General features: G+C 42.5%; 1 protein-coding gene across 1 annotated transcript in view; it reads left to right on the forward strand.

The window, feature by feature from the left end:
* Positions 1-24,457, forward strand: part of EDC3 (enhancer of mRNA decapping 3) — a 35,044-nt gene that overhangs the window by 3,209 nt on the left and 7,378 nt on the right. Inside the window, exons 2-4 of the mRNA XM_019533310.1 lie at positions 1,888-2,069; positions 3,588-3,907; positions 11,622-11,957. Of these exons, the coding sequence (XP_019388855.1) occupies positions 1,906-2,069; positions 3,588-3,907; positions 11,622-11,957 (820 nt within the window). The 5' untranslated portion in view covers positions 1,888-1,905. The remainder of the gene's footprint in view (positions 1-1,887; positions 2,070-3,587; positions 3,908-11,621; positions 11,958-24,457) is intronic.

Genomic DNA, 24,457 nt, shown 5'->3' on the forward strand with positions numbered 1-24,457 from the left:
GGCACACTGTCTCTTGTGATGCCAGACTTCCTGGACACTTTCTGATACACTCTGTCACATAAAGTTAGGCCCCCAGACTCTCTTGCAGAGGGCAGTGGTAAGACTTCTTCTACTTTTCAGTAAGTCATTTTTCATAAAGGTTCCTGTAAACTGTTGTTTCCACATCACAAACCTCATCAAGGTATTACCAGTAACTCCCTGGCTGCTTTGGGCACAAGCTACAGTGCTCACCGAAAAACTGTGACAGAGTTAACACAGGACTCTCCCCCTTGGGTTTGCTGAGCAGACACAAATGGCCTACACACCATGCATTGTGCCTCCAGGAGTGCTCCTTTTCTAGCAAAAAAACCCACTTTCTTGCTTAAAATGCACACTTCAATGTTGGGTGGCTGACTTGTGAGGGAAAGGTGCATATTATGTGGTAACAGTGTTCCCTCTCTCCTCTGTCTTTGGATTTCATGAGTGCCTTTTCTCTTGTCTCTTCCTCAGCTTTTATTTATGTATATGGTTTGGTTTTTTCCTGCTGTATCTGCTGTTCTTCCTCATTAAAGATGGTTGCAAACTCTTAAGTGCAGTTTCTAGATAACTCTACTCCTTCCACTTTGCTCATTCTCCTCTTCCTTGCTCTGATAGTTCTCAGGATTCCTTTGTTAAAAAAATATCATCCCAAACATTGTCCCCCATAAACTGATTATCTAAATAATATAAAGACAAGTAAAAAAAGGCCAGGAGATTCAGAGTTTATTTGTTTGGTTGCTCTGTTTATCATAGTTTCAAGTAATTTAAACATGTTTGCTACCTGATCTGTCTCTGTCACATGTTGGATGTGCCTTTTTGGCTATTGTCCAGTGTGATGGCACTTTACTGGCTAATAAAATCCTGGCTAAGCTCTCTATCTTGCTGTACAGGAGCTACTTGTTGTAACAGTCTCTTTCATTTCCCTTTTCTCTGATAATCTGGTATCGGCTATAGTTACAGAGCTGTTGTAGTGCTAGGCAAACAGCTGTGCATGTGGTGGTCTTTTGTTAGAGAAAGTAGTAATTATGCATTCAGAGCAAAGCACAGTCACTTTGTAGTGTACAGTATTGGTTCAAAATTGTACTTATCCAAGACACTAGAACTGTGAGTTGAGAGAATTCTGTTGGATCAGACATAATGTACTTTTCCTCCCTGAATGTGTACCCTTTGAAACAAATGCTGTTGTTGGGATATTTTAACAAAAAGATTGTAACATTAATAGTAGTACTTTACTGTTGACATTTTGATCCCTCCCACTAAAATCATAGAATTGTGCTATTCCCTTTATTAGGATAAAGACAGTCCTATTTCTCTTTCCTTCCTGAGGGCTTTTGACAGGCACTAATGTACCCATCTATAACTACTGAACTGTTGTAAAACCAGTGACCTTTCTGTCCAACATTGCTACATAGATCTTTTAGAATAGGAAGAAAATACAAACTTGACTAAGGCTTTGGGGAGAACATACGTAGGCAGGAGCTAGAGTTTAACTAGAACACGTTTGAACATGGGTGTTGCTACTGGAAGTATTTACGAGTCTTAAAACGGGTTACCAAAAGTTACTCGTTAGATTGCAGTGTGATGTAGCTGTACGAGACTAGATATTATCCAGCATTCACATTTTCACAGTAGTGTGCTAGCTGTTTCACATACAAACATATGGGCAAGGGTATTGCGCTCTCTAAATTTAATCTTAGAGTTTATACAGGTATTATCTCCACCTTGCTAAGAGAGAACAGCCAACAAAATAATGGACTAGGTCAGGAACAGGATCCTGGAATGGATTAAAGCAGAAGCTAATTCAGTTTGTCAGTCTCCTGATTGATTTATTTTTGTTTCAGCCAGTGCTTTTTGTCTTCATTTTTACAGTGAACACGTGCCAGAAACATGGCTACAGACTGGCTTGGAAGCATTGTGTCAATTAACTGTGGAGAAAGCCTGGGAGTCTATCAAGGACGTGTGTCAGCTGTGGATCAGGTCAGCCAGACCATTTCCCTGACCCGGCCTTTCCATAATGGGGTCAAGTGCCTCGTGCCAGAGGTCACCTTCAGGTTAGTGTCCTTCTCCTCTGCTGCTTTCAAATCAGCTTTCAATTTGGCCAGAGTTGAGCTTTTTTGCTTCCAGCCTTGTTATAATTAATGATTACTGTGGATAATGAGTACCTCTTCTGTTTCTGCTAGCCTGTAGATGGAATGCAAAAGAGCTCCTATTCTGACTTCGTGATTTCTGGGTTCTAGTGTAAATGCAAGTGCAGATCACAGTTGGAGCAGGCTTGTAGGAGCCATGAAAATGCGTGCTTTATCTATTATTCAGCTTGTGGTTACATCAGACTTAGGCTTTTTTGTCAATAGCAAGTTTAATGTTTGTTTTCCTTTTTAAAATTATGACAATGGAGCATTGGATTACTTTAAACTTGCTCAAAAATAAATCCATTTTATGGTTCCAACTCCATGTTTATCTTTTAGGTGTCTTATCTTCTGCTACTTCCCTTCCTCCATCTAGGTAGCTCTTGGGGTACGTCTTGCAGAATCTGTTTTCTTCAGCACAAGTCTTGTTCTTTATTTCTGAATTCAATCAGTACAGCTTGTGGAGGTATGCCAACAGCATCCCAAATGAACAGGTGAACTGCTGTCTTGAAATAACTGCACAAGAGCAACAGTATCTTTTGCACTCCAAATCATATTTATGTTTCTGAAGGAGAATAAAAATAATTAGCTCCCACTTCCCGCCTCCTGTTATCTCTGTAAATTGCAGGATTAAATGATCATGTGATAATTTTGTACCCCAGTAGAGTTAATTAGTTGATTGTGAATCCTTATTATTCAGCACAACCCTATAGTCAAAGACAGTATCTTTTAATGACTCCTTCCAGTCATGCTAGTTAGCAATTTATACTTGCTCCTTGATTATATATACCTGGGGTGAATTTCCAATCCTGTATTGCTGTTCTGGCCTTTAAAAGAGCTTGCATGTGCCATTCTTCTTGCATGTGTTTGAAATATGTGGGGTTTGCCCTCAATAAAAGCAGACTAAATAAGGTAGTAACATGAAACATAAGATTAAATATAGCATGGTTATCATTTCACAATCTGTTTGAATCAAGCTGATTTCTGCCAAGCCATCTGCTACTTACTGCAGTGAGTCAGAAGTATGATTTTTTGTTTTGGAATAACCATCCTGAATTTGTGCAGAGGTTTGGACTAGATGATCTTTCAGGTCCCTTCCAGCCCAATTGATTCTATTTAGGAACAGAACCAATGAGGTAAACTTTTGGAAGTTTTCTGTCTTAACTTTGTTTTCCCTTGCTCGTAAATAGGCATGGAACCAGCAAGATAATACCCGCTTCCCTTCTTTGAAGAACCAGAATTGTTTTTGTTGAAGTAACCTCAAAGTATGTGTTCTTGGAGTATGGAAGTTGATTTAAGTGTTGTCTTTTTCTGACGATAATGCAGAGATTAACATGCACATATATACATACACACTCTTCCTTGAAGAGCTTAATTTTTACAGAATTGGATGGCGGTACTAAATCCCATGTTGTTATGGTCTCTCTCTCTTCCTATGTTCAGGGCAGGTGATATTACAGAGCTAAAGATTCTGGAGATTCCAGGTCCTGGAGAAATAAGGCAGTATGGGGATCTGCAGCAGACTGAACTGGGTATCCCTGGAGTTGGATGCCAAGTGAGCACCAATCAGAATGGCACTGGCAAAATGCTGAAGAAGCCCACTGCTTCCAGCAGTGCCCCACAGAACATCCCAAGGAGAACAGACATGAAGAATCAGGATGTTGTCATCTCCCCACAACAGCAGCAGTGCTCCAAGAGCTACATGGACCGACACGTGGAATCCATGAATCAGTCCAAAGGCTTCCGTCGGAGACATAACTCCTGTGAGTATATTGACCAGCCTGTAGCTTTCACTGCTGCTTAGCCTGAGCTGTCAGCCTGGTTCCAAGTTACTGCTGCATCATCCACCCCTTTTAAGCAGATAACTAACATGCCGATTATACTGGTGATGGAAGTAATTTTCTTTTTCCCTGCCAACATTTGGGAAAGTGATACGAGCTATCAGATATGGTGTCTTTTAATATGTGGGAAGTGTGCATCTTAAACCTGCCTGCTACTTTTTCTTTAAATTTTGATGTGATTTAGTGGTGGCTTTTAGCTGTACTAAGAGGAGTGATGGATGACATCATTAGCACTCTTGATTCTTGTGAGTCTACTCAAAAGCCAGATGTATTCTTACATGTTTTGCTGAATAAGGGCTTGAATGGTACCTGTGGCTATTAATGTTTACATGTGGCAAGTAACAGTATAACTCTTCAGGCATCCTAGTTAGTTCAAATCCCGTTGCTCTACCAACTTTTATGATGTCATTGAGTGACCTACAGGCTTATTGACATATATGGCTTGTGGGCAGATACCTGCTTTTAAAAGTGCACCTGTCCAGGGTGGCCTTAAATTGATAGTGGACTGGGTAAGAAGAGGCTGAAGGTGTAGCTTTGAGTCGCATGCTTCAGTACAGGACCATTCTTGATGGAGTGGGAGCAGCAAGAACGTGAAATGGCAAATCAAAGGCATGGAAAAGGTGTCTTGAGGTTACTGAGGAGATATGATGGTTGTTGGGTGCTCAGGGATTTGGGAGATGCATGGGTTAGGCTTGTGCAGGGGAATATAGATGGAATGGAGAGATCAAGGGAAGATGGAGTGTTGTACAGAATGGGCAGGAGTGCAGAGAGATCATGGAAGGCATGGTCACAACCCAGTGTGCAGGGGGACTGGGGTGAAGAGAGGCAATAAATTGTCCTTTTTTTTTTTTCAAAACTTTACTCTTTTCCTCTCAACTTATCAAGGTGTAAATCCCCTATCCTTGCATTTCAGCTTTCAGGGGAAGTCCCCATTTGGACCTTGTGAGAGTTAAGGGAGTCAGGCTTTGTTCCACAGCTTTTAAGTTCCATCCTGATTTAAAACAGACAGGAAATTCATAAACAGTATCTTTCCTTAACGAGGAGTTAAGGTTCCAAGTAGACTACAGTCATGTCAAAATAATGGCTTAAAAATTATACTCTACAACTTCATTACATCAAATATTTGAAAAATATGGGAACAAATTATTCCAGTCCTGGCCTATAATCTGTCTGAGTGTCTCTGTCTCGCCTCACTTGAGTTTTAAAGTTTTCACCTAACCTTAATTTGGCCTAGTAAAAGTCTACAAAAATAAATGCTAAGAGTCTAGAAATTCTTCTACTGTATTTTCCTTATGCAACTATAACTAAACTGCCCTCCTTCCCAGACATTAATTGTTGTCTCATATTTACTTTATTCCTTTCCACTCCACTCTGTAAGGTTACACAAGTATGTAATCAACATATTTCATAACACCGAGCACCCATTATTCTATTTCTGTTTATAAAAATATTCTACTAGCACTTTATGCTGTGGCATGTGCTGCATGTTCTCATCACTTGATGTGCCCCAGGTTCTGCGTCGTCCCTCATTTTTATATGTTCCTTAAAGCATCAGTATGCACCCAGAATATTTCCATTATAGAATGAAACAAGGGCTAAAGTTAAGCTTGAGTTGACAGATCAAAGAGCTTTCCTTCAGAAATATCTGGATATCAGTTTTCTACAAAAAGTGCTTTGTTTGTTTGTTTGTTTGTTTGTTTGTTTGATAACCTTTATTCATTTCACTTCTTGAAACTTTGCACTTTTAGAGAGGTAAAGGCTTGACTCTATACACAACCTTGCAGAGAGACAATAGGGCTGATGGGTAGGTAATCGGGTCTATTCTCTCTCATTTCCATATACTGCTGTTAAGAAAGATGTTGTCTCTGGAGACAAATCCACAGTTTGAGAACGGAAACTAAACATTACTGCAGTACTTAGTTTAGACTCTAGAAGATCCCATTAAGTGCTGAGTGCATTGGGTAAAGTGGTTTTCTTTCATCTTTACTAATTTATAGGGGAGCCTTTGGGAGCCCCGTGATTAGGCCACTAGGATAGTCCATGGCCTGTTGTGACCTATTTATACAACTTTTCTAAAAAAGTTATATGAATATATTGTCTCCAAATGGTATATAATTAGTTTTATAATCCCTATTCCATGATGATGTAGCTGAGCTTTAACATATCTTAAATTAAAACTATATATAGGTTTACTTGTTTAAAAAAAAAAAAGCATCTTAAAATTAAAAAATGTGATTAGACCAAAACAAATCTAATTTAAATTAAAAAAAAAACAAACAAACAAACAAAAAAAAACAGATTTTTTTTTGTTCTTTAAAAAAAATTGGTTTCCTTTTTTCGTTCTATTTTTTGTATTCGCCCTGGACACAGTCTTGGATCCTCTATATTAACTAATTGAATTCAATGTCTGATGCCTTATGTATGATGTATTTTCTTGCAAATGTGTCAAAACCCTGTGAAATGCTAACCTCCTGTGGAAATTGGGGCCCAGGTTAAAGAACATTTGCCTCAGTCTGCTGAGCTGCTCATGATGCTGGTTGCAGGAGACAGTTGAAAGAGGAATGTGCTGAGACATTAGCAAGAACTTTCTTTAGGCTATATAACAACTGGGCTTAAAGCAGCTGCCATTGCCTGTTCAGTGCCCTTTAGCGTGCTAAGTTGGGGCCAGGAGTTTCCGTCTTGACAGTGCTTGTGTGACAGAAATCAATAAACGCCAAACAGCTCCGTAGGTTACACAATAGTGGCTTATGTGTGAAACTGGCACCGTGCTTGTTCATGCTTGGGCTGGCAGTAGAAGCTCCCAGAGGAATCTTGCAGGAAGGCAGCCAATTCTCTAGAGACTTTACACTTGCTTGGCTGTTATAAATGAGAGGTAAAAGTCTGGGAAATGTTGTTTATCTTTTTCAAGGGAGGTGCTATTCTGTGTTACTCTGTGTGGGGCGAGCTGCCAAGTTGACACGGTGCCATTATGCTGTTCTCTCTTAATAAGCTGAACACCCAGGCACAGAATACTTAGCTAGTACTGACTTCCCTAGTGTACTGTGGTGGGAGGAGGGAAGTATGCCTCCCTTTGACACTGGTCTGCATCTAACCCCAATCAGTAGTGACCGAGTTACTATTCTACACCATGCATCACTGTTCTGCGAGTGAATGCAAGTCGAGAGATTTCAACCCAGTTCCTCTCACCAACCTGTAAGTCATAGAATCATAGAAATTAAGTGCTGGAAGGGTCCTAGAAAGATTAAGTCCAACCCCCCTGCCCTGGGCAGGAATACTGCTGAGATCAGGTGATCCCAGCAAGGTGTCTGTCCAGTCTCTTCATGAAGACTTCCAAGGTTGGGGACTGCACCACCTCCTTGGGAGGTCTGTTGCAGATTGTGGTCACCTTTTACCATGAAGAAGTTTGTTCACTTGCTCGATGTCTCACACACTCCCCTCCTCCCACCACAGTACCCTAGCAAAGTCTGTACCAGCTAAATCTCCTGGGCTTGGGTGTTCATCTTGTGTGTGTGAATTGCAGGTCTGTGGCAGAAACCGGGTTGAAATCTCAACTTGCATTCACTCACAGAACAAGTACAGCAATGCATGATATAGAATAGTAACTCAGTTGCTATTGATTTGGGTTAGATGCAAACCAGTGTCGAAGAGACATCTAAGCTGTGACTTCGTCTTTCCACTAGCTTGTTGCTTAGTAAATCTTGCCTTAGGATCATAGCCATTTGGGGAGGGGAAAAATAAGAATAACTCTTTTTTTGGAGGTCCTGTAAGGACACAGCTTTGACATGTGGGTGACCACAAATGATGCAAGTTATGTTTGTTGTGGTTGTAACACAGTGTTCACACTGGAGCCAGCTGTGGTGGTCAGCAGTATTTCAGAGCTGGCATTCGCCAACAAGGATTAAAGGGCTGGGCCTCCACAATCCCAATGTGTCTAGTTGTGCTGGGGCATAATCTTGGCTCGTGTTCAGTATGTCTGCAAAGGAGCCTGGGGGAGCTTTTCCAACTATTGTTTTCCCAGCTTTCTAATGTCACTTTCCATTCTGTCAGCATTTATACTTCATCCACTTCAGCTACCTTTTCAATCCCTTAGAACCACCATACAGAGCTACTTCTATACCCATGCTTTGTTTTTCAGGATAGGGGAAGAATAGAACGCAGTTGTTTTCAGAAGAGTCTGGAAACAAAGATGAAATGCTTGTTGGGTGACGGTTCAGGCTGTGTTGGGGTTGCATCTCATGTTCATGCACTAGGCTCTGTGGTGTATGACGTTCATGTGTCGCATTTGCCTAGTTTTAGATCTTTGTAGCCTCATTGGGAAGCTGGATGCCTCCCTGTATTGTCCATGTGTTACAGGGACCTAAAGTGAATTTCCCTCAAATACAAAAACTATTGTCAAGAGGCTTGACAATGAGCACTCTAAGTTGGGGCTCCCTCTGCTTGCATGCCTTCCTTTCTCCTCTTTTCTCAGGTTTTTTAAATGTGTGTAATCTGCTTCACATTGTTAATCTGCTGTCCCTCAAAGGTTTCTTTAATGCAAAGAATCTCTCTTCTTTCCCAATCGCTGTACAGCTTGCAAAGGAGCCCAGCTTTTCTTCAGATCATCTTTTAAACGTGGAATAAATCAGACTTTGCATTTTGAGTTCTGTTTTGTTTTCCAGTGAGAAACCTGCCAAAAATCACAAACCCGCAGACACCAAACAGCAGTTGTCCAGCTGAGTTTGCTTGTGTGTCATAGCAAAACTGTCTTTATGCTGTAAACCTATTACCAGGGTGGAAAAAAGGGTGACTTGCCTCATGGCCATCTGTCTTGTTGGTAAGCAGTGGAGACTATTTTGGGTTTAACCAGTGGACTTCCAACTGTTTAAGTAACTTGAGCTACTTGTAAACTTTGCCATTTTATGTGGCTTCTGTTCACTGCTATCTTGGCTAAAATCAACTCAGCATTCTTGGCTTCTCAGTGCAGTAGTTGGCAAGTGCAGAGAATTAGTTCATATGAGGAATCAACCTGAAACTTTTAGTACTTTCCCATGCTGCAAAGGAACCTGCAAGCTCTAAATAAAGTAGCGCTCGCTGCAGTGTGCTAGCAAATGGAGCATCCAACCCCGAGTGAGCATGGGAATTGAGAGCTGGGACTTCCAGTGGCTTGACCCTGTCAGGCTGAGTGTGATGCATCCACCAGTCTTTGACCCCAGGTTACTAATGTGCCTGTCTCTAGAGGGGGGCCAAGGAACTTTTGTCATGAGCTCAATCCAGATTCATTATGCACATGTAATGTCACAGGCTGTGTGTAGGGCTTTTGTGTTTAATGCTTTGAAGAAAGTGGACCAGATATGAAGGACTTGTAAGAAATTGACCCAACAAGAGATCCTTTTTTTTTTTTTTTTTAGGCAGATGTTTTAAATGAGGAGGATGGGTGTAATAAGCAGATGAAGATCTAGGGCAGGACCTGAGTTTGTGTAATAACTTTGTGAAAATTAGGGCTAACCCCCTTTATAATGGTCACTCCTTACCTCAAAGGAAGCCACAGTACGTTACGAGCTGCACAATGTGGGGCTGTACAAGCTACTCTGGCTCCATCAAAATGTGGACTCCCTCTGTCTTGGAACGTAGCTACTTGGCAAGTGGTAAACTGTGCAGTGGTGTGAAAGAGAGAAAGCAGGCTGCTTGGAGAACTCACCTGAACAGACTAGATCAGGTGTGCCCATCTTCCAAGTGGTTGGGGACTGCATGTGCAGCTCCCCTGCCTGGCCCTGATTGCATGCCATGTGTGCTTCATGCTTTGCCACACTGCACACTGGTGTGGAGGGCACTCCTCCCCCTGCTTTGAGCTGTGTTGGCATTCACCCCTCACCCCTTTACCATGTCATGCTGAATCTGTAAGTCCTATGGCTTCATGCTCCCTCAACTCCAGGGGCAGGAGGTAGAGAGTGGAAGGGATGCCTGGAGACTGGCAGCTGCTAGAGTGCTGGGGAGAGAAGCACCCAGGTTGTAGCTTAACCCTTTGGCCGCTGCCAGTTGGACAGCCCTGGATTCGATGATCTAGAAATAACACTTCCAAAATCATCAGCCGACTGAAACAAGCATGTTCCTCCCATTTTTAGTCAGTAGTATGCTGATATGGCTCCTCTCTTCAAAGAAACAGCTTTTGTGTAGCTGAGTGGACCCCTGTTGCTTATTGGCACAGGTGGTTTCAGGGCATGTCTTTAGCACCAGGGAATTTCCACATTTGTTATTGATGGATTAATTTATGCTCCTTTTAATAAAGATAAGTGGGTGGCTGTCAGAAGGTAGGAGGCTGGTATTTGGCACAATATTAAGGCAACAGCAGTGTCCTTGAGTCCATACAAAAGACACTCTCTTTCTCAAGAAGCTTAGAATAATGCAAGCTGCTCAGTAAATAAATATAAAGCAGGTGTTGGCAGCAGATGAATGTAAATCTTTTCCCACTTCTTGAACCCTTAACTGTACCCCTTCAAATTAGTTTAATAATGCTGAAGGGGTGCAGTTAAGGGTTGTCATGGTTGCTTGCTAGAAGCAATGAAAGGTGCTTTCATTTTTTTCTGGCTGAGGCAGGAGAAGGTCAAAGGGAAGCGGAGAAATAACTGAAAACATCATAGGAAGTTTTACGCTTTAAGGGTGCCTATAGACGTGCTCTTTCACATTCTAATTGGAATGCTTTGGAGCAGACTTGATTAATTGAGTCTGCTCCATGTTCTAATTAGTGCTCCAGCATCTCCTCACTGTCATGTGTATTAAGCCCCCACGTGTTTCAGACTGTTCATGGGGGGTGCTTTATTTAAACCTCATTGAATGAGCTTTAGATAAAGCATCCTGTGGCCATTTTGAAATGCTGCAGGGCTTAATACGTATGACGGTGAGCTGTTTTAAAGTGTCTGGTGTCTGTTCAGAAACCTTTTTGAGACAGCCACCTCCACCCTGAGCACATGTAAGGGCAGCCTAAATGTTTGCCTCCCGATAGCATATCTTGCAATTGAGAGGTGGCACCAAATCCTTTTCGTAGTTCTTGCAACCTACTGCCACGTTGATTGTATTTCTGGCCCGTATTAATGTTTCTGCTGGGTTCAGTTCAAATGTTAACAGTATGGGATGTGAAACCTCAGATTAGAGCAAAGCTATGCACACATTTTCTGTATGCTTTGCAGCAGTGCTTCAAGGTAGGTATAATTAACTCTGAAGTGCTTTTGTAATGGAGTTGCTCTTTGGGGAAAATTCTTCATTGTAAACAGAAACAAGAGCTAGACTAGGGAGACCAGCCAGGAAGGCTTAAATGATCTATAAGCAGTAGCATTAGAAAAGTGTGCATTATTTAAGTATAGCCTGGCTTTTCCCTACAGTGATGTTAATTGGAGCCTCTGCCTCTTTTCCAGTGGGTACTTGCTTGTTGCATCGCTTGTGCCAATGGTGAGATTTGTAAGATAAATCATAGAAAGGAAGGAGTAACCAGTCAGCCAGATTCAGATGCATCAAAAGTGCTTTGTGGGGAAAACTGCACAGTGTCTGCCTCTGTATGGGGCTAGAGCTGGTCACTCAGCATCACGGTCATCAAACATGGATAATGTCTAAACATCTTTATCACTTGTGACCTGGGTTTCAGCCTGTCTGCTTTCTTGTTTAGGGTCATCCAGTAGCCGTCATCCAAACCAGGTGACTCCCAAGAAGAGTGGCCTGAAGAACGGGCAGATGAAGAGCAAAGATGATGAGTGTTTTGGGGATGACATTGAAGAACTCCCTGACACCGACTTTGATTTTGAAGGGAATCTGGCACTTTTTGACAAGGCAGCTGTGTTTGAGGAAATCGACACATATGAGAGGAGAAGTGGCACTCGCTCCCGCGGCACCCCAAATGAGAAGCCAGCTCGCTACCGGCATGATGAGAATATCCTGGAATCAGAGCCCATTGTCTACAGACGGATCATCGTACCCCAAAACAGTAGCAAAGAGTTCTGCACTGGTATGACATTCCTCTTTAATGATGGGGACCACTGCTTCTCCAGGAGATAAGGGAGAGGTGTTCCTGGTGTGGGGGTGGGGGGGGATCTATCAGCTTGGTAAAATACAAATGTGGTCATTCATTTATGTAACATTGGTTCTATCATTTATCCAACCCTTTATCTTGTAAATTTCAGAGGTCAGAAGCAGTCTGATAACCAGGGGCAACTGATTAAGCAGGGAGTTGAATCTTCACAGGGAAAAGTTGTGAACTGTCAGAATAAGTCCATGGGATTTAAGACCTTCAAATCATGCTGTTGCTTTCTGTAGTAGAGAAAGTCTATGTGGACTTGGTGCCTTGGCTTCCAAGAGCAGGAATTCCTCAGGATTTCAATGCAGTATGCTGGTAAATGTGCTGTGTTACAAGGCAGGAAAATTCATGAGCTTTTGCATGTTTTGCCTGCTTTGGATAGCAACTGTCAATGAAGCTGCTTATATACTCTCTTGTTTAAAAGGAGCACTTGAAATGTAGCTATTATAAAATGCTGAGCTGAGAACAGTTTTGAGTCCCATGTACTTTCCAGAGTGATCACATCCAAATACGGTGTTACGTTTTCTCTTCCCTGCCTCCAGTATGTTTAATATACATTAAAACCCCCCCCAGGAAACTGCATGTATGGTGCACAAAGATTGTACGTTTGCGGACTTTGGGGTGCATTTTTTTTACCTCTTTTACAGTAATATAGGTGTTAGAAATGTTCATCTAAAAGTTTCACCCTCTCAAGTTGCCAGCCTGCCTTTTAACTTGAAGCCTTCTGGTAAATGCTGTGGGCAAATAGTACTTCTATAAACAGTTGTTAACAGTGTATCTCAACACCATCTGCAGCTGTCTTGTAGTTTCTAGTCATGAGTAAAGTTTTATTAGCACTCAAGCTTTTATTAGTCCAAGTTTTCTTCAATATAAAATTCCAATACAAAGCCAGTGCCTTTCCTAACATGCAGCAGAGTATCAAACTGAGGTACAGGTAATAGATGGGCAGGTAAGTGCTGTTTAACTACAGTGAGGCAGCATTTCTCAGATCTTAATGAAGAAAGCACCTCTTCTGGAAGTAAATGTAGCATTATTTCCTATTGCACACTTAGTAGCATTTTGTGTAGATGGTTTTAAATACTGTATCATAAACAAAGTTATTTTTGCCACCTCCTTTGGGTACCAATTATACAGGCTAATTAGTCTTACTGTTGGGAGAGACTTCCCTGATACACAACCTTAATTTTCCAATAACTTCAACCCGTTGCTCCTAGCTATTACTAGGGCTGTGTGAAGCTTCAGGCCCTGATTCAATTCAGTAGCTGAATCTCCAAATCGAATCAGAGGCCTCTTTAATCTCTCCAAATCAAATTGGAGCCCTCTGAATCGACACAGACACAGCTGTAATTTTTTTCTACATACCTCTAAGTAGCAGGGGCTCTTGAATGCTGCGATGCTGGGGCACATGGAGTGTTGCACAGAAGTGCAGGGGGTCCCTAGTGCGCTTGGCAGCAGACCAGTAGCACTTTCAGGTCTGCCAGGAAGTGTGCTGGGGGGCCCCCCTGTACCCCCCAGCTTGGTGACTGGTGCCTTCTGCGTCTGGGAGGGTACCCAGGGTTCCCCTGTGGCCAGTCTCCAAGCCAGGGGGGCCCCCCAACACACTCCCTGGCAGACCCGAAAGTGGACTGGAAGTACTTCCAGTTGACTTTTGGGTTTGCTGCTGAGCACATTGAGGGCCCCCCGCACTCCCATGGGACATTCCATGTCCATCCAGAGCTCCTCTTTACTGTTGTAGTGGTAGCTAATTTTTGGGGGTGTAATTTCTTCCAACTTCCTTATCATTTTGTTCTTCTGTGATATTTTTCTTGGTAATTTGGGACCCAGAACAAAATGCAGTAGTCGGAGCTACCTTGATAACTTCTTCCCTGCTTTTTTTTTTTTTTTTTAAATCTCTTTTGGATTATCTGCATTTAAGAGATCAAATTAGTATAAACTTTTTTTTTCCTATTGGTTTACAATGCGATATAGGATCATAGGAAAGTAGAGCTGGAAGGGACCTCACAAACTCGTCCAGTCCAGTCCCCTGTTCAAGGCACCAGCATTCCTCACTAAACCATCTCAGCCAAATGTCTAAATTCTACAACTTCTCTAGGTAGCCTGTTCCAATACTAAACCACCCTCATAACCAGAAAGTTCTTCCTTATCTCCTACCTTAAATTTCCTCTGATGCAGCTTGAGCCCATTGCTTCTAGTTCTGTCCCCTTTGGCCAAAGAGAAAAGCCTAACTCCTCCATCTCTGTAATCAACCTTCATGTTTTTGAAGACCTGTCAAATTCCACATCATTCCTTCTGCCCCTCGCCTCAACCTTCTTTTCTCCAAACTAAATAACCTTTAGTTCTTCTCGCCTTTCTTCAAGTCTCATCTCCCAGGCCCATAATCACTTTTATCACTTTGTGCTGGACTCTTTTCCCATCTGTCCACATCCTTTTGTGAATTATGGGGCTTGGAACTGGACACAGTACTCCAGGTAGGACATCATCAGTATTGCACAGAACAGGAGAATCGTTTCTTTTATTTTGCAAGTGACACTTCTGTTAAGCCAACAATATACTGTTGTGTTTTTGTTTTTTTTTTTTAACCAGAGCACACTTGGCTCATTCAGTCTGTGGTCTACAGTAACTCCGAGGTCCTTTTCTACTGCACTGCAGCTCAGCCAGTCATTCTATAGTCTGTATTTGTTCATGCAATTATTCTATCCCAAGTGCAGGGCTTTGCATGTGTCCTTGTTGAATCTCACCTGATTAATTGCTGACCACTTTCCTCTTCCTCCTCCCCCCCCCCCCCAAATCTATTCAGTCATTCTAGATCCTAGAGCTGCTCAGCAGAGTGTTTGAAATGCCACTAAACTTGTAATCTGCAAGTTTGCTAAGCATGCACTTAGTTCCATAATCAAAATCATTAATGAAGGTGTTGAACAATGCTGGACCCAGGACAGACCCTTGGGGAACTCTACTGGATACTTCTTCCCAAGTAGACACTGAGCTATTGTTGACCTCTCTTTGAGCATGATGATCCAACCAACCAGTTATGTATCCACATTATGGTACTTTCACCTAGCTTGTATTTCAAGGTTGTAATGGCCATCTTGGTGTCTCTCCCTTCCTCTCTGACTATTTATTTGTAATGGCATCAAGAACAGGTATTCTATTTACAGGTAGTTAATCAAAATTTGGGAATGGGTATATATGAATCATGCAATAAGTGTTGGATTGGGGGTCTTGCATTTGAGTACCAGAAAGTTTTCTAAATCTATTGTTGATGCATGCGTTTTGTCCTACAGTAGGAAACTGGAAGAAAAGGAAGGAGAGAGTTGTCTTCACCTCCTAATGAATGAACCTGGAAGTGTGTTTAACATTTCAGGATTCTCTTTTTTTCCAAGCCAGTTTAATTGAAACTGGATTCTGTGATTTAATCGCCCAAACTAAAAGTCTAAAAGTTGCTGCTGATGCAAGTAGATATGTAGTTGCTCTTAAATATAGTCAATATCAGAGAAGACTTGTTTTTCGTAATGTTTGCAGTTTCTTTCTTTCCTCCATTAATTTGAAGATGGGTCAAAATGAGTTTCATTCCCATGATGGGTGTTAATTCACCAGAGAAGAGTGCCCTTTACCTTCCTTTAGAATTGTACCTCCTAAAAGGATTTTTGTAAGCCAGGGGTATCAAACTTTCGCTCCAGGCCCTGAACCAGATCTGGACATTAGGGCCTTCTCCTGGGCTTGATTTGTGGGCCTGGGGCCAAGTGGCTGCATGGAGCTGTTTGGGTAATGCAAAGCCAGGGGGCTTGCATTGGTGAGAAGCCAGGGGTTTGCAGTGATGCAGAGCTGGAGATGTGCAGCTGCATGGGGCCACATTTACGTAATGGTGTGCAGCTGAGGGTGCTGCTACTGATGGTCATGTCCACTGGAGTCCAAAGGCCCCAAATTCTACTCTGCTGCACTTCAGGTAGCCCATTAGTGGACCAGATGCAGTGATTCTGTGGGTCAATCAATTCTGCTGCCCATATGTTTGATATACTGTTGTAAATGAATGACAGGTGAGTATGAAGTAAAAATGGACCAAGCCAGAATACAGAAAAAGAAGTTAAGTGTTCTCCACTTGGTCTTCTCCTACCACCTAACAGTTTGGGGTCCATCATGAAATCAGCATTTCAGTATAGGTGTAGTAGTCACTATTTCTTCTTGTGGCTGAAGTGTTTGGGGTGAGGGGAGGAAAGGAGTCTAGAGGAAGGATTCTTGTCTTTATAGTTGCAAATTGTTTTGAGGCCTAAAATAGAAATCTTAAGTGGTAGATAATTTTGCAGCATTCCTGGCCCAGTATACTTAATGTAATCCCATTAATCTTCCATATGGACTTCTGAGTATACTTACAGTGAAACCTATCCCTTCATATTAATTAAAAGAAAGAGACTGGATCATGATTTCCTGCTGTTTGTCGTTACTAGGGCAGATGTGCAGTCGCCTGAGTAGTAATAAAAAAATCCCACTGCTGTATGTATCAGTCTTTCCCCAGAGAAGTTCATCTCGTTTCAGTTACTTGAGGAAGTTTCCTAATAGCTGTATGGTGAATGCTCTGTAAATGGTTGCATGTGTTCAGCCATTTCAATTCTGGTGAGCATTAGCATAAGACTAGCTCTGAATTAAACAGGTCAGTGTGTATTGGAGCTTGTGGAAGTGTGTTTAGGGTCTTGGGCTTCTTATTCTTGGCACATACAGTTGTCCGAGTACCAACTGCTTATCCATTGAAACGGTTTTGATTCTTTTCTGCTCAGCATTCTTCCAGGCTTTGTGGGTAGACTACCTCAGCCAGTGGGGAAGGGAACAGCAGCTGTGGGCATAAAAGACAGATTTTGATATGGCAAGTCCCTGAAAGCATCAGTGGGCTCCTGTAGGCGTGCAGGGAGTCTGCTCCAACTTGCTGGAAATCTAGCACGTTGGAGCAGTCTCGATTAATTGAGTCTGCTGGAGCACGGCAGTTGATGTGCTGCTGCAGCCTTCCACATCGATGGGATGTATTGGTGTCCCCGTGCTGAGAAAATGGTGGCAGGGGTCTTTGAACTAAAACACATTTGAGCTTCAGTTCAAAGTGCCCCATTGCCATTTTTCAGTGCGGGGATGCTGATACACATGACATGCTAATTAAAGCGCCTGGCACCACATCCCTGGAGCACATGTAAAATGCCCAGTGATACTGAAATCCATTATTTCTAGGATATCTACTATAAAGGTTTGTCTTTCCCTGGCAGCTTCTGTCTTCTTTCTTTCTGCCTGCATCCATCAGCAGATTTCTGTCTGAAGCTATAGAGGAAATGGATATTCCTTAGCCACCTTTTAATTTATCTTATTTGGCCTGTCATGGAAAATGACTGTTTTGTGAGTGATTGGCACTGATACAATAGCTACTCTGGCTGAGTGGAGCAAGTGTTGCACCATTCATTGACAGTGTTCCAGTTTTCACCATCCTGGAAGAGGAAGAGCTTTGGGGTATTTAATCCCTGGAGTTCCAGCTTCCTACTCTGATGTAATAAATGGTCTAGGGAATAACCAGGGTTCAGTAGTGGTGCTACCACTTTAAAAGTTATCTGCCTCCTAAGCAGTCATCTCTATAGTCTTTGATAAAAAGCTATTTTTGTGACATTTAAAACATTGCAATGACTTTTTGCCTTTTTGTACATTCTATAAACTGTTGGAAGTGAGATCTCAAAATGCTTATATTGGTGTGAGTTTAGAGCAGAGGTTAAAATTCCTGATTTCCCTATCTTTGGAAGAGAAGGTCAGTTTTGTAGAGGAGATAATAAGCACTGCCAGAAGACCCCTTATTTAGGTGTCAGTTTTGATTCAAGGAGACTTTATTGGTATGAAATCATAGGGTTTTGCCTTTACTTTTGGAATGTCGGGCAGCTACACTGAGATTTATTATACACACCTGTTCTTTGGGGATCAAGGATTATAGAGATGACATTGTATGAAATATCTGGTAAGCTTTCTGGAAGTGTAGCAGGATCACTGAAGCACAAAAGGCAGAAAGCCTGGAAGACTGGGATGTATTCCAGAGAAAAAAGCAAACAGTGAAGCCAATAGAGCACTTATCACTTTGTTGATCATGACTGACTTAACTCCATCCCTGGGGCTCTGCCTGTGAATTATCTTTTAAATATGTAATTAGCCCTCACTCCAGGCTGACTTCTGTTGCCGCCTCTTGTTTCCTCTTAGGCGATAATTGAAAAGAAAAAAAGCAAGTTGACAAAAATATGGCTCCCCAAAGGCCTGGCTGTCCTACTTCTAGAGCAGTGGGTGAACCATTTCTCCTGCTTTCCGCCACTGCCACCCAGTCAGAGAATTGAATTGCATGGTGTCGGGGGGCCGTCCCCATTCCTAAACTGGGCATCTTCCATGAAAATATTTGTTCCCAAGTCTACAGAGACAATCAAGGGAACCAAGCTGTTGCAAGTGATGCAGGCAGACTGGCTTGTCCAGCTCTTTCTCAGTTCAGCCTTGAGTGTGTCAGACTCTCTAAGTACCAGTCTAGCAACTGTTTTCTCTTGAACTTTATTTTTTAAATGAGTGCTAGTATGATGAATATGTGTATTCCAAATCATGATAATAGTGCTTTAAAGTCAAGGATTGAAGTTGCAGTTGTGTAGGAAATGGTCACTGAACTTGCGGTGGGTGAGAAAATTACCGTTGGAGTTTATTTACAGACTATTCTAGCACACAGATTTGAAAACAGATTGGCTTCTCATACTGCTGCAGCTTCTTATGAATTCAAAGAGCACAAGCTTGCATTTTATATAGAGCCAGGCCAAGCCAGTACTTGGCTAATAAAACTTGGATGAAACTTGAAATTAATATTAAAGTAATGCCACACTGAGTGACCTGGAGTGGCTGAAAACACTGTTTAGATGAAAAATACATCCAGGTTAATGCACCCTTCTTTTTTTAAGAGGAGAGGCTTTTTTGTTTGTTTCCCCCTCTAAAGGGACCCCAACCCTGCCTTTGAAGAGCCCACCTTTTCCTAAGACATAAGGGAGTCTCCTTTTAACCCCTTATTATACCTATTGAGATGAGAATTTCTAAATACTGTACATGGGTGTTGGTTGTAGCTGTGTTGGTCTAAGGACATAGGTAGACAAGGTCCTTTGGGTAAATGCGATATCTTTTATTAGACCAACTAAATAGTTGGAAAAGTATTTTTTGCAAGCTTTTGGATACAAACACCCTTCTTCTGAAGAGATGATCACTCTCTTTGGGCAGAGACTTCCCCCTTTGTCTGAAGAAGGGTGTTTGTACCTGAAAGCTTGCAAAGAACAATTTTTTCCAACTATTTAATTGGTGTGATAAAAGAGATTGCATTTACCCAAAGAACCTTGTTTGCCTGAATACTTTACAGGAATGTACTTGGTATATTTGGATATATTTGGATGTATTTGAATACTTTACAGGCCTCTTATGAGTAAAGCATTGCTGTGGTCTAAGACATTGAATTAAGTCCTTTTATGTACAAGGAAACTGGAAGCATGGAGGTTCAGAGCGGCTGCTGCCAGTCAGGGAGTATAGTGTGTTCCTCTGAAGGAGTTGCTGCTCTGTGCTGCATGTGATCGTGATCACAGCCATTGGCATTCACCCCAGCTTCTACAGGCAGCAAAGGACATGTCTGTAAGGAACAGTTCAGGGGTAGTGCCATTCTGCTATTCCCACATACTATTAGCAGCAGCTGACCAGAGAAATTGCCCTATCTTTTCAAATGAAAACCAGCTAATGGTGGGCTTAATTCTTATCACCCGCAGAAAATGTTGCAGATTCCTGTTGTAACTGAGTCTGCTCTGAGTGAAGCAGATACACACGTGTTGTGTTGCTGCAAATTCCTAGTGGTGCATGGATATCCTGATGCAGTGAAAAGAGAACCACTCAAAGGCAGCAAGTCCTGTGCCAGGTCAGGGAAAGTGAAGAGAACATGAACAATAGTTGGGAAGCAGGAGAGGGAAGGAAGTTGGCGTGTGCTGCAGAAGAGATCAAGGGCAGCCTGCACACAGTGCAGGTAGGCTGTTATGTGTGACTTAAACCAAATTTCTCCTAGCTGGTTGGTACAGATATGATAGCATCTTTACTTGCCCAGGGTCCTTGACCAATTCTTCCATTGCTGTGCACTCTGTGGCTTCTGGCTGTGGTTCTTTATGCCACAGGCAGCTGCGTTTTCAGGATGCTCTACCTCAAGTGCATGAAGCATTTTGGTGCTTTGGCGTTTTTGGGTGCTTTGGCATTTTTGGCAGTTCGGGAGCACTTGGCCATTGGAGACATTACCAGGGATCACTACGTGGAAGTGGCTCTCATTGATCCCCATGGACAGGAGCTTTGAGCCTAAAAAAAGGTTAAGAACCGCTGCTCTAGAGGTGGTAGAACCTGTCACCATTTTTTTTTTTTGGTGCCAGTTAGACAAACGTGTTTGGGATAGTTTGAGCAGATTGTGCTGCATAAGGCAAGGGGTTGGACTAGTTGACCTCTTTAAAGTCCATTCTAGCCCTGCTTCTCTGTGACTTAACTTGAGCATCCTAACAGAAGCCATATGTATCTCCACCCTTATCAACATCCTAACAGAAACCATATGTATCTCCACCTTTGTCAGCACCAGATCCTGGTGATGTGACATGGGCAGTAGCCTGGTGAGATAGTAGTAGGTGTGGTTATTGAAACTTTCCACCCTCCTCTCCTGCAGCAAGTCCTAGGTAGCCATCTTGGCCTGTTGGCTAGTCCTTTGACTGTGTGTATACCTCTGCGCATGCTTTGTGATGTAGGCACTGATTTGAATGGGTAACTTGTTCATAGCTCTTGTGCCCAGGACATAGTGTACTTTAGAAAGGAACTGTAGCCTCCTTCGGCAGTCAGATTGAAGCAGCACTGTGCGTGTCATGAAATTGTTCAATGCATCTGCCTTTTTTTCATGGGCAGCTGTAAAACTGATATCAATATTAAGACCTAAGCTGACTTCATTGCTTTGATTATTGAACAATAATGCTTCCCCTGTCCAACCCAAACATCAAGCTTGGCTGGAGTTCAGGTTTGTTGCAGCCTTGTTATTGTTTTGCAGGTTTACACGCTACCTCCCTGATTGCTTTGAGTTTATTTAACTCCCTCCACTTTTTTTTTTTTTTTTGATAAGCCAGTCTGACTGGTTGGACCTTGCGTGAGTGCTAAGAAGGGAAGTTTTCTTGGCACTTGACCACGCTCCAGTGAGAGAGCAATTAGGACAAAGCATAAAGCCGGTCTGAGGCTTGCTGCTTGCATGCTAAGATGCAGGGTAATAGTTTCCCTTATCTTTGTCAGCCCCCATCCCATAAACCTGTTAGGTAATCGGAGTTTCCAATGCCAGACAAATGGCAACAGGCATGTGTTAAATCTCAGGACCTGGAGGGGGGTGGGTGTTGGATGTTTTCTTCTCAACCAGGGTTGCATTATACTAGAGTACAGGTAGTGTGAAATGCAGAGGTGGAGTTAAAGGCATTCAATTCATGCAGACTCTAAAATATAAACAGCAATTGCCTGTTGGTCCTACTTGAAAAGATCTGCATTAAAGAAAGGAGTCCTAAGCCCCATGTTAGGGGAGGTAGGGGTGGGGTATGTGTGTAGCATTGTTGAGAGACCCTGCTCATAAGCCACTCTGAATCCTACCTCAGGCTAGAAAAACAAGATCTGATGAATGAGCAAAGCTATGAATGGGAATGAGCTAGAGCTGAACCTTGCGTGACTTAAGAGGCAAAGGGTGTGTGAACAGAGACAGGTGCGTGACTAGTGTGACTGGTTTAGGATTGTTAGTGACTTACGACTCTCAACATTCAGCTCTTTCAAGCTGCTGCTATCAGCTGTTTTAAATTATGGCCGATAATGCACATGCTCGCATATGTAAAGCATGTAATAAAAGCATGATTAGGAAAGGTAGTTTTAATAAGCTGTTAACATGCAAGGTCAAGTGTTTGTGCTCAGCTGTTCCACGTCTCCATCAGTAAAGGGTCCAGTTCATAGATTAGGGCTAGAAAGGACCCCAACCCCAAAATCATCCAGTCCAGTGGCTCTCTCAACTTCTGTGATGCCTCCTTAAACTTTATTATTCAACATGGGATCACTGGGGTAAGTAGTAGTATAAAGGCAGTATTTTGTGTCACTATAGCCATACCACTATACTCTCTTAGGTTGTGGAAGAGGTTGAATTATATTGGGGGTTTTTTCTTCTAATTGTGTTTCTCCTTTCCTTTTTTCTCTCTTTCCATTCTTATCTCCATAGAAGTTTGCTGCATACCCTGAGAGGTACATGCATCCCAGCTTGAAAAACTGTGAATTTGATCCTGTCTCTAGTTTGTGCTACAGCAGGGGTGGCCAGTCTGTGCCACAAGTCACATAGGCAGCATCTGTTTTTGACATGTGGGAGATTGGATGGGGGTAGGCAGCAGAAAGCAGAGCAGGCTGGGCAGGTAATAGGATCAGAGTGGTACTTGAGAAGGAAGCTGGGGTAAGTTTTGACACCTGCCAAAAAGTTTGGCCCACACTGTGCTACAGAAATACCCTAGAAGTGAGCTCAGTAATGACTTGCATTTTTTTTAAGGCACATCTTTCTGAAAAACAATGCCCAGTCTTGTCTTGAATGCATCAAGATAAAGAATCCCTCACTTCCTATATAAGTTGTTTACAGTGGTCCAAGACTGGGCTTTCTTGACAATATGACGATGCAGATAATTAATGTGAAACACTCACACAACTGAAAGAAGAAAGTTTTTCAGTTTGTCGGGTTTTTGTTCCTGTTACAATTTTATTGCTAAAGAGACCTTCATTCAGCACCTGTTGTTTCTCCCTGTAGAAGGTAGTTGTATGCCATGGGCAAGTGTCCTTCTAATTCTCACTTAAGCCAGTAGTTTTCAATTTCATTAGATTCAGGGCACCCCTTGGAAAATGCCAGTTCTTAGTCTTCACTTGTTTGGCTATGGAAAAACACTAGAGCAGTTCTTCAGTTGCAATGGACTTTAGAAAAATATAACCAGTCAGACTGTTTTTGACACGCTAGATTCCTGTTTGAAATCTCTGGGTTTATCTTGTGAATTGTGTAGGTGTTTGCTTGTCTAACGGTGCTGACGTGAGGTGTCCTTAAAGGGATCTTGCAGCACTCAGGTTGAGAAACACAGTGGTAAACTGTGTATTCAGTGGTGCAGCAAGCACTTTCTTTTTTCCCCCATCCTTCAAACTCTTTGTGTGGCTCTTCTTTGCACCATTGTGTTTCTTCATTATCATCTTTAAAATGTGGCTGTCGGAACAACATGCAAGACTCTAGCAATGATCTTACCAATGCAGTTTTTTGGGGTAGAATTGCCTTCTCCTTAACCGCCAGGTATACATCTGAGGAATACACAGACCTTTTTAAACCAGGGCATCACACTGAGTTGTTTGTCCTCTAGAACCCCTAAATCCTCTCCAGTCACCATTTGTCCAGGAGTCTACCAAGGAAAACCACTGTGGAGAAGGCCTGGGGTTAGAGCCACAGGCAAGCACCCTGAGTCAGCCAGCCGGGTCCAGGAGGAGAAGGGATGGGAAATACCTTCTTCCTAGCTCTATAAACTTCCAATTGGCTTAGTTCAAACCATTTTATCTGAATTGAGCAGCCCATATTGACTTGTACACCTGCCCCATTATCACCATTGTTTTTCCACTCCTCCTGACCAAGTCCACAAGTCTTGGTCTCTGTGATTAGGTGTTGGGAGCAGGGTGCGTTAGAGCATTTAAGAAACATTTTAAGGCACCTCTTAGTTCCTGCTGATCTTCTGTAGAGTCAAGGTAAGGCATTATCACCCATTTGAGTAATGCCTAGTCTCTATTGACATCACTGCAGTAGAATTGACCCTTAAATGTAGGCACAAGTAAGCAGAGAGATTTTTTTGTTAGCTCGGGTGGTTCAAACCATGGGTTGGCCTTCTCCCTACTTGAGTACTGGCTGTAGTAGTGTATATCCACCAAGTGCTGAATGGAGGTTCGTTCTGAATTTGCATGTCAAACATGTGCCGCTAATGTGAGAATGCAATAGTCCTGATCAATCCTGACTCAGAAATATGACATCACCGAACATACCTGACTCTATGGTGTCCTTGAGGCAGGGCCCCTGCCTGGGATTGTAACGCACGTGCGGTAAGGAGGGATCAGTCTTCTTTTGAATCACGTCATTTATGTAAGCTGTCTCTCCCGCTTCCTGTGTGTTTTACCTGCCAGGAGACCACACCGTAAGAGCTAACAGCCTGTTTGGCAATAACAACCCAAGCCTTCGCTCACTCGGAAGCTGCTGATTGTTCCCGAGTGCCTCCAGACACTGCTCATTCAGTTCCAAGCAGTGAATTTTAAATTATCAAAACAGACATGAGTCAAGAACTATTCCTCCCTGTAGTTGGACCTCTGGAGCTGTG

This window comes from Crocodylus porosus, unplaced genomic scaffold, assembly GCF_001723895.1.
Source record: "Crocodylus porosus isolate Cpor-Errol unplaced genomic scaffold, CroPor_comp1, whole genome shotgun sequence".
NCBI lineage: Eukaryota > Metazoa > Chordata > Crocodylia > Crocodylidae > Crocodylus > Crocodylus porosus.